This window comes from Anopheles arabiensis, chromosome 2 (assembly GCF_016920715.1).
Source record: "Anopheles arabiensis isolate DONGOLA chromosome 2, AaraD3, whole genome shotgun sequence".
Taxonomy (NCBI): domain Eukaryota; kingdom Metazoa; phylum Arthropoda; class Insecta; order Diptera; family Culicidae; genus Anopheles; species Anopheles arabiensis.
Window position 1 is genome coordinate 68,049,565 of NC_053517.1, and position 10,049 is coordinate 68,059,613.

The 10,049-nt window shown below is 46.0% G+C and overlaps 2 protein-coding genes across 2 annotated transcripts; one reads left to right on the plus strand and one right to left on the minus strand.

Moving 5' to 3' along the window:
* Positions 1–2,075: 2,075 nt before the first annotated feature.
* Positions 2,076–3,260, plus strand: LOC120893721. The gene has a single exon (XM_040295782.1). It carries the CDS (start codon positions 2,076–2,078, stop codon positions 3,258–3,260), a length of 1,185 nt encoding a protein of 394 aa, XP_040151716.1.
* A 2,091-nt stretch (positions 3,261–5,351) lies between these two features.
* LOC120897815 lies at positions 5,352–7,232 on the minus strand. The gene is made up of 3 exons (XM_040302937.1): positions 6,005–7,232; positions 5,603–5,893; positions 5,352–5,513 (listed from the first exon to the last, which is right to left on the minus strand). Exons 2-3 carry the CDS (start codon positions 5,849–5,851, stop codon positions 5,394–5,396), a joined length of 369 nt encoding a protein of 122 aa, XP_040158871.1. The 5' UTR covers positions 5,852–5,893; positions 6,005–7,232; the 3' UTR covers positions 5,352–5,393.
* Between the last annotated feature and the right edge of the window lie 2,817 nt (positions 7,233–10,049).

Consider the following 10,049-nt stretch of genomic DNA (forward strand, 5'->3'; position numbering starts at 1 on the left):
TAATTCTTTCGAATATACAGACACAGACAGACAAACAGATAATATATAATTTTGATTATTCATGGATCAAAGGTCTGCAACGACAACAGCATATCGCTTCATGGGAGGATCTTACCCGAATCTTAGCAAGTCTGGTCAAACCAGCAGCCCCTATATATGATCGCCAAGTTCCATACACAATGCGGCCATATATTTCTCGGTCTGTACTCTTTGGAGGCATATATTAGCAGAGTGTCGTTTCCGAGGAAAATTGTGTAAGTAGACTGTGGCTAGTACTATCACTTCGACTTCCTCTGATTCTAACTGGATAGGACCTTCAGACTCTCGGAAACGACTGGAATGTATGCCTAGTGTGTTCTCAATTATACCTTGTGCACTCGAATGTCCCGTATTGAAGGTACGTTCCGGAGTACCACCTGCGTGCATACCAATGAAAGGTAGTATTAAGTATTCCGTCGTACCAAATGCCTTGCCGAAAGAATTATCGTAAGATAGAACTATTTTAGTAACGTTCTTTTCGTTTTTAGTTGGAAGACAACGCGCTACCAGTACGACCCATCAGCTCACCTCAGCGAACCACCGACATTCCTTTTGAAGCTATCACAAGAAGCCAAAAATCTTAGCGTTAGTATAAGTTTGTCTTTTGGTGTAATAGGGTAACTGTACCAGTTTTCGGCAGGCTAGTTCAGTAGTTTCACAAAAACTGCTCACACATAAACATTTTTTATTATTTTTCATGAAAGTTATTTCATGATGTTATTCTGGTTGACAAACTATCATAGTATATTACGCTATTTTTTATTTGCCGGTTCAAACCCCTTTTTCACAAATATTCGTAAAAATGCAAACATTCATTTTGATTCTATTTTCGGCAGCGCGAATACGGATCAGAAAATGTTGTTAATCAATGTAAATATGTACAAAAATGTTTAAAACATGTTTAACTCTCTTATTTTCCTAAAATTGGTGTTAAAAAGCTCTTTAATTATTAATTTTATGTTGCTTATTTTGGCCCGTTTTGACAGCCATTGTGATGCGTCATTTAAACAGAGCAGCTGTTGTTACGTTGGGTACCCGTCGCTGCCCTGGGGTGTATGAACAAAGCAAAGCCAAACATCATGGATTCTTCATCCTCAAACGCCATTGATGACGATCCATTCTAAAAGATACACCACCAGATGCAGACCATCTGTACCGCTGGTTTCAATCGTATGCGCGATCTGTGGGACGAAATGTTCGACGCCAACCTGTGTTTGGCCTATGCCAAACAGCTGCCGGACCACATGACGGCGTTTTTCGAGGAGGTGTATCAGGAGAGCAACAAGCGCCGGGAGCGCTTCGTGGCCTAAATAGCCGAGCTGAGGCAGCAGCGCCTGGATTTGCAGCGCCTCCTGGGCGAGCAGCAGCAGGGTTTGCCGGCAGGGATCGAATACCGCCCGCTGTTCGACCAGCTTTCCGCACTGGACGCGAGCCTCGATCAGATGAAGTAAAAGCTAAGCTAGCGGCACGAAATCATTGACGAGTATCTGCTCGAGATGGAAACGCTGTGTGAAGGAAGGGATTTTGTGTATGCCCCAATTGTCTCAATTCGTGTTTAATCCCTTTTTTCATCCCGTCCTCCTCCCATCTAGAGCTTAGCAGAGAACCACAGACACTGTCGAAGGACCCACTGCCTAAGGAGCGCAAACTGGTCGAGTTCCGCTCCTACCTGGACCATCTGATAGCGGAAAAAATGCTGTGCCAGGAGGACATTTTCTATCTGCGGCAAGAAACGAAGAAGTTGATGTGCTGCCTTGAAACGATCCCCATCACGAAGGAGCAACAGGGGCTGCTGAACGCTCGCAAGTTCCCACCGACGTGCAAAAACATGCACGGGCTGCGCATGCTGCACGAGGAGATACGAAAGCTTGAAGCAGCACATTGACGATACGCGCCGCAAGCTGGAGCGGCTGTGGCAGTGTCTCGAAACCGATCCGGCCATCGTGGAAAAGTGCGAAAAGCTAACCTCCTACACGACCACCTTCGACTAGCTGTTCGCCGAGCACGACCGGTGCGAAACGTTGCGGCGGGAAAACATGAAATCGTTCGTGGAGCGTACCCGGCACGACATCGTCGAATGGTGGGAACGGTACATGAAGTCGGAGGACGAGCGTGCCCGGATCACCACGTTCCTCTTGCAGGACTTCAGCGAGGATATGCTGGAGGATATGCGCGAGCTGGACAGTTTGAAGCAATTTTACGGCGAGAATGAGCAGATCTTCCAGATGGTGCTGCAGCGGCAGGAGATATGGGACCGGATGTTGGCGCTCGAGTACAAATCGAATGACCCGACGCGCTACAAAAACTGGCGTGGCAAGCTGCTGGAGGAGGAAAAGCATGGGCGTAAGTTCACCGTGAACGGTACGCAGGAGGAGGAGCTGATCGAAGAGCAGTGGATGCAGCGGGAGGAGAGTAAGCATCAAAAATCGAGCGCACGGAAGAAGGCGAATGGCGTGCTGGGTGTGTCGACGGTCGGGCGCACCTCGAACCGGGTCGGCGATTCGATGGTCAAATGCTCCTCCATCGTGAGCAGCAATCGGTCGCGGCTAGTGACCGGTGGTGGTTCGGCGCTAAAAGCATTGCCGACACCGTTGGTAACGGCATCGGTCAACAAATCAGGGTTCTGGCTGAAGCGCAAGCTGGCCACACCGACCAATAGCAAGATGCACGCGAAACCCTTGCTGTTGCGGGAGTTAAACAGTCCGGCTGCGGGCGTAAAGCGAACCGAGACGGCGAAGCTTAGCCTCGCGAAGCTTTCCCCCGGGAAGGTGCCAGTCGTCAAGGTGTACGATAGCAAGGCGGGCGGTTCGGTCGCACAGAAGAGGCGATCACGTCGGAAGTCACAGGGCAAACGGCGTAGCACTTCGGTCGTGATCATCAGCTCGGTGGAGAGCAACATCCTGCAGGAATCGGTTTGTTACGAAAAGATTGAGAACTACTTCGAAAATAATGTCCCTAACCGGTCATTGGTGGTGTTGAAAAAGCAAAGAACACGCCTGCACCAGCAACAGATGGTGGAACCGATCAAACCGCTGCCATCCGATACCAGCTTGATGGAGGGGGAAGAAAACGTAGAGCCAATGCCAATGGCCCCCATGCTGCCACCGGTACCGATGAGCTTCTCGCACTCACCTGCTGCTGCTGGGTCGTTGAGCATGCTGACACGATCGCCTGGCGTGGCTAATTCAACCTCGAGCGGCAATACTACGTGGGGTGACTGAAGCCGGCCGCTAAAAACTGTGTTAACTGTTGTTGAAGTGCAATAAATATTGAAATTTGCTAACCAAAAAAAAAATTGGTCTGTCCTTTTTGCTTTATCTTTTGCTACTGTCGCTAACTTTTTCGATGGCGCCTATTATCAAACAGCTGATCCGTCTTGACCGCACTTGACCCGACTGAACCCGACGACTTGTTTTTTTTTCTTCTTCTTCTTTGACGAGAAAGGATATATTTGAGTTTTGCCTCTTTCTTAAATTGTATTATTTGTTTTATCGTTCTACCACTCCTTTCTTTCCAATTCGTTTTGTAAGTATCCCATGTTACTTTAGGGTATGCTGATCTTATGTTATTATATTTCAGGCAGTGGAATAATATGTGGCGGCCCGTTTCTGGTGTCTGGCATATCAAACAATTTCCCTCTTCCTCTTTTTTCATAAAAGATAGGCAGTATTTGGACGTGTTATACCCTGTTAGGATTTTATTTGTTGTTTTTATTTCCTCTGCTGTTTGTGGGATCTCTGAGTACCAGGGTCTAGTGTCTAGTGAAATTCCTCATTTTTTTCCCTTTCTGCGTGCATTCTGTTTGGTACCATTCTTTTGCTTGTCTTACCATTTTTTCTTGTATCTTGTTGTTTGAATCACTTATTTTTAATTTGTTTGTTATGGTATTTTGATTCTCGGTACCCTTTTTTGCCAATTTCTCGGCTTTTTCGTTACCTTCATTGCTTAGGTGCGCCGGTATCCTTTTGATGTTTGCATTTAATTTACCGCTTTTTTCCAAAATGCTGTAAATTGTTTCATCAATGTACTGCTTTTCTTAGCTATTTTTTATGATTCTACATGCTGTTTGGCTGTCTGTACAGGCGGTTCCCGAGATACACGGTACCTCTTAGGCTGGAAATAGACGAACCGAGATCGTCGCGGTACCGCGAAATTCACGCCTTGTTTATAACAGTTGTAGAACAGTAGAGCTGTCAAATCTTCCGCACCTCCAATCGCGCCTGCTGTTTCGCAGAGATACCCAACTTCGGTATTGCTGAGATTTTCGCGGTAGTGCGAACCGATTGTTTTTACTTTTTCAGGCGGATTTGTGTGAAAACTCGTGTCGAGAAATGAGTTTTGTATTTTATTTTGCATACACTATGTGAAATAAATAATTTGATTCGCAAATTGATAGAAAAATATTTCTTCTTGGCACATTCAATCGTCACCAGACCTCGGATGGTTCCATACACGAACCGCGATTATCTCGCCTATCTGTCAGATTTTATAACATAATTGACAGCTCAAGTCATACGCGATTTTCGCGGTACCGCGATGATCTCGGTTCGTCTATTTCCAGCCTTATACGCGGGTTTGGAGATACGCGGTTTTTCAAATTTGACAGTTCTTTGAGCAAATTGTACTGATGTGACAAATCCTTTGACCCATTCGCAAGTGTGAGTTCAAAGTGAACGGTTGTGCTAGCGGACAAGAGAACAAAAACGGACACAAATTTCATACATAAAGGCTAAGTATAAAGTTAATTAAATAGATAAAAAAAAATAATAAGCAGGTAAGGTACAAAAAAAGGAAACTAGGAGTGTAGGAACAAAAGATGGGGGACCGACCCGGAGGGGGGGAGACGTTTGGTTCATTTTACGAGCCACTAGGCTCAGTAATATCACCAAAAAAAAACCAAATGAAAAGAAAGTTCAGAGGAGAAAAAGTAGACTTGTGTGACATACTAACAGAGGAGGAAGTTTTTATGGTCATCGAAGGTACAAAGGAAAACCTAGTAAAAGACAAATGCCCATTCCTAGTGCAGAAGTGTTTGGAAGCCGCATTAGGAGATCGACCAAAAAAAGTCACGGCACTAAGAGACGGTCGTCTATTAGTGATAGTAAAAAGCAAACGCCAGGCTAGTAAACTAGCGAAATACAATCTAAACCTAGGCAACACAAAGGTTTACGAGCATGAAACCCTCAATACATCGAAAGGTGTAATAAGGTGTGATGCAGTAATGGCGACGACAGAACAGGAGATCAATCATCAATCATTTGACAGTTGTCAACACAGCGTGTCTACTGCTATCGCTCCGCATTTATCCGCTATTTTATTGGTGTAATCTGGTTTTGCCCTAATCAACACCAGTTTTAGTGTGTCCATAAGTGTAGTCTCGTGACCCTGCCATCGTGTTCCTGACGAAAACCACCGTGTTCGCGATATATTTGGCTTTTATTTGTGGCTGCTTCGACGTTCATCTGCAGCGGCATCTAAAATGGAGGATGTGTGTTATGCATGTTCTGAAGCATTGGGCCCGGTTGAAGGGTCAATTACGTGCCTATATTGTGAGGGTACATACCATCTGGTGTGCACTAAGGTGCCTATATCGGTCATCGATGAAGTGAAACGGATGGCTTCCCTGCACTGGAGTTGCATTGGGTGTACTAACGCCATCGGGAATCCGCGTAGCAAGGCGATCAAGGGCATGGGTATGCAGGTTGGGTTTCAGGCAGCCCTCACAGCTGCTGTTGATGCCATGAAGGCTAGCTTGGTCCCACCGGTAATACAGGAGATTCGGGATGGCTTTGCCGGAATCGCCACGGCCCATTCGGCATCCTTGCAGCAAAGCAATCAATTGCTCCCAGATGCACTACCAAACGGAAAAAGACGAAGATTATTTCGTGATGTAGTTGCATCCTCAGATGCCGTGTTTGTTGACAGTGCAGCAATATCAAACGTCACAAATACAAACAACACTCACCGAATCGATCGTCCTTCACTACCACCAATAATCACAGGTACTAATACAACCTCCGCTTCAATACCAACCGTTTCACAGACACCAAGAACCGATTATTTATGGCTGCATCTTTCAAGGTTGGCTGCGTCCGTCACCATAGAGCAAGTTGTCTCTTTGGTGTGTTTGCAGTTGGACACTGCAGACGTAATTGCTTTTAGTCTGCTAAAAGCAGGAACGGTTCCTAGCCCATTGAGTGCTGTATCGTTCAAGGTCAGAATCCCTGCTGCCCTTCGTAGTAAGGCACTTAACGCAGCCTCCTGGCCGGTCGGGCTCGGTGTGCGTGAGTTCATTTCACTCCCGCCGCGATCTCTACATTCACGAACACAACACACGAACACTTACACACCGATACCGCAACAACCCCGTACTCAGCAGACACCGGCACCACAACAGCCTCGCACTCAACACTCACCGGCACCACAGCAGCCTTGTACCCAACACAATAATCCCCACAATAATCCATACTCACCTGCACATATCCATGAACCCGCACGAACACAAACCGAACAATCACCAACCGATATGAACTGCACTCTCCCTTCACCCACTCTTCCGTCCACGTCACGTTCAAAAACACTTCAAACTACACTGGTTCAATTTTTTCCGAAGTAACCGCACTACAGCAGCGCACCCATATTTTGCGCATACGGCTCGAGCAAATCCTTCGACAACAAACACAATACACTCACCTTCTACGATAAGCTCGCTCAATTGCAACACCACAGCGCCTACTAACACTACGCAACAAGCACCCACTGATCGAGCGGCTTGTATCACTGTGTACTATCAGAATGTGCGTGGCCTGCGTTCTAAAGCCGATGAGTTCCGTTTGTCGGTTCTTGAGACGGAATACGATGTATTGGTACTCACTGAAACTTGGCTTGATCCCTGTATTCCCACCGCTCTCCTTCTAGGAGATGAGTATCGTGTTTACCGATGCGACCGGGATGCCAATAACAGCTCTCACTCTCGTGGGGGTGGTGTTTTAATTGCATGCAACGTTTCTCTTCTCTCTTATGTGCTTCCTACGTTGCCGCCACTGTTAGAACTCACTTGCGTATGTATTCAGTTATGCGACCACCGTTTGTTTATTGCCGCTGCCTACCTGCCTCCTAACCATAGCATGAATGAGGAGAAAATAAGTGCATTGATCGACTTCGTTACTAATATCTGCACTACTCTTGGTCCGAGAGACAGGTTCATGGTTATTGGTGATTTCAACCAGTCTACGCTATCCTGGACATCGGCGTCAGAGGAAAATGGAGCTGCTTTTGATTTCTATGAGCCTCATGCACGCTCCGCGCGCAGTGTCCAGTTCGTTGATGGTTTGCATCAGAGTGGACTATACCAGCTTAACTTCAATACTAACTCATCGGGGCGAATACTTGACCTAATTTACGCAAATTGGCCAGCTGCATCTACATGTTCTTCAATACGTGTCTGTGAATATCCCCTTACTACTATCGACGAACACCACCCTCCGCTTGACTTTGATTTGGACAACGTAGCCCCAGTTACGATCGCTACAGCCATTGATGCTGATAAAAGGCTGAATTATGCTCGTGTTGACCTTCCAAAATTGGAGCGATTGATTTTATCTTTTGACAATTCTTTTAACTGTTCGGACTATTCAACCATTGACGATGCCACAGAGGCTTTTTGTGAGTTCATGAGATCTGCTATATGTGAATGCACTCCTGTTAAAATTCCTCGTCGTGGACCACCATGGGCTGATCGCACACTAAATGCATTAAAAAAAGAAAAAAAGAAAAAGCCTATTCTGATCAACGAGCAGAACGAAACAGCACGTCACGTCTTTATTACAACAGAGTTCATTCTCTCTATCGCCGATATAATAGATCCTGTCACCGAAGTTATTTGAAACAAACTGCACGTTCCCTCTGCAAGTACCCTAGGCGCTTTTGGAGTTATATGGACAAAAAACGAAAATCTGCTGGGCTACCAAGCATTATACGTTATGACGGTGACAGTGCCTGTTCCCTGCCAGAAATGTGTAAACTGTTTGCATTGCGCTTCAAGGACAACTTTGCTTCTCAAACTACTGGCCCAGAAGATGTGGCCGATGCTCTCTCTAACACACCTGTTGGTGCACTGCTCCCTATGCTACCAGTCATTATTGTCGATAAGATCACCTCTGCCATCAAACGTGTCAAATCCTCATATACCCCTGGCCCAGATGGTATACCGGCCGTTATCCTAAAGTGGTGTGCTTCTGCGCTTGCTCCCTCGCTGATGAAGATTTTTAAGGAGTCCCTGAGATGTGGAACCTTTCCTGCCACTTGGAAATCTTCCTGGATGACACCCATCTACAAGAAGGGCTGTAAGAATGATGCTGTAAACTATCGTGGCATAACCTCACTCAGCGTGTGTGCAAAGGTGTTCGAAATGCTAATCTACGAGCCATTGTTGGCCTCGGCCTGCAACTATATTAGTGTGAATCAACATGGTTTTGTACCCAGGCGATCTACAACGACTAATCTACTAGAATTTGTTTGCAAATGCCATAAATCTATCGATAACGGTTTACAACTAGATGCTATTTATACGGATATCAAGGCAGCATTCGACAGTGTATCGCACTCCATCTTGCTAGCGAAACTCGACTTACTTGGTCTCCCAAACCCTATGATAATGTGGCTTAGATCGTACCTTACAGATCGTCAATATTCTGTGAAGTTAGGCCCGTACATGTCAAGTCCAGTGCATGCATCTTCTGGAGTCCCGCAGGGCAGCAACCTGGGTCCTTTGCTGTTCCTTCTTTTCATCAACAACGCGACATTGATCCTTCCGGCTGATAATCATCTACTGTACGCAGATGACGCGAAAATTTTTCGTGTTATTCGTGAACCAGAAGACCACGCCCGACTGCAAACTTCCTTGCATGAGTTCCAGTGTTGGTGCAACCGTAATGCGTTATCCCTATGCACACATAAATGTGAAGTCATCACTTTCAGTCGTTCTCGCTGCCCATCATTGTATGAATATGCGCTTGATGGACAGTCCTTGGTGCGAAAACTATGTGTTAAGGATCTAGGTGTTTTGCTCGATACAAAACTATCATTTAAGGATCAGCTGGATCACGTAGTAGCCACCAGCAATAGAATGCTAGGACTAGTTATCAATATGACTCGCGAGCTTAATGATATACCTTGCACCAAGGCTCTCTATTGTTCACTTATCCGGTCGTTAATGGAATATGTAAATATCGTATGGTGGCCAACTGCAGCGCGTCCGTTAGCTCGATTGGAATCAATCCAGCGCAAAATTTCACGATTTGCACTTCGCTCATGGAACCAAAGGCTCGATTACCGGACTAGGTGTTTACTACTCGGGCTACCCACCCTAAGTGAGCGTATACGAAAAGCCAGGTTGTCGTTCATCACGGGACTTCTCGACGGCCGTATTGACTCTCCGTCACTACTGGCTGCCATCAACCTGTACGTTCCGGCCAGGCCGCTCCGGACTCGGGCAATGTTGGCCCTCGACGACCGTAGAACGCAATTTGGCTCCTCTGACCCGTTCCTACTCATGTGCCGTGCTTTCAACGCAGTCAGCGACGCTTTTGAGCCGAGGATTTCGCCAACTGAGTTTAATGATCGTGTTTCTGTGTTAAACTTGGTTCCATAGTGCACATTTTTATGTTCTATGTTATTGTAATCCATTGTAAAGAACTCATTGTAAAACATTGCAAAAATGGTTCGAGAGGGCATTATTGTCCATCGATAGACAAATAAACATAAACATAAACATAAACATAAACCCTCAATACATCGAAAGGTGTAATAAGTTGTGATGCAGTAATGGCGACGACAGAACAGGAGATGGTAGAGGGACTAAAAGAAGACAAAGTAAAGGAGGCTTACATCTTCAAGCGAAAAGATAAGGACGGCAAATACGTGAACACAAGAACAGCGATACTAACGTTCAACACAACAGTAATACCGAGACGTGTGAACGTTGGATATTACTACGATGTGTTGGTAGA

Coding starts and splice junctions, on each gene's coding strand:
- LOC120893721 (XM_040295782.1), top strand. CDS start 2,076: ATGAAATCGTTCGTGGAGCGTACCCGGCACGACATCGTCGAATGGTGG.
- LOC120897815 (XM_040302937.1), bottom strand. CDS start 5,851: ATGGGCCGTGGCGATTCCGGCAAAGCCATCCCGAATCTCCTGTATTAC. Junction 5,514..5,602: donor ACCTTAGTGCACACCAGATG/GTATGTACCCTC, acceptor CCTCCATTTTAG/ATGCCGCTGCAGATGAACGT.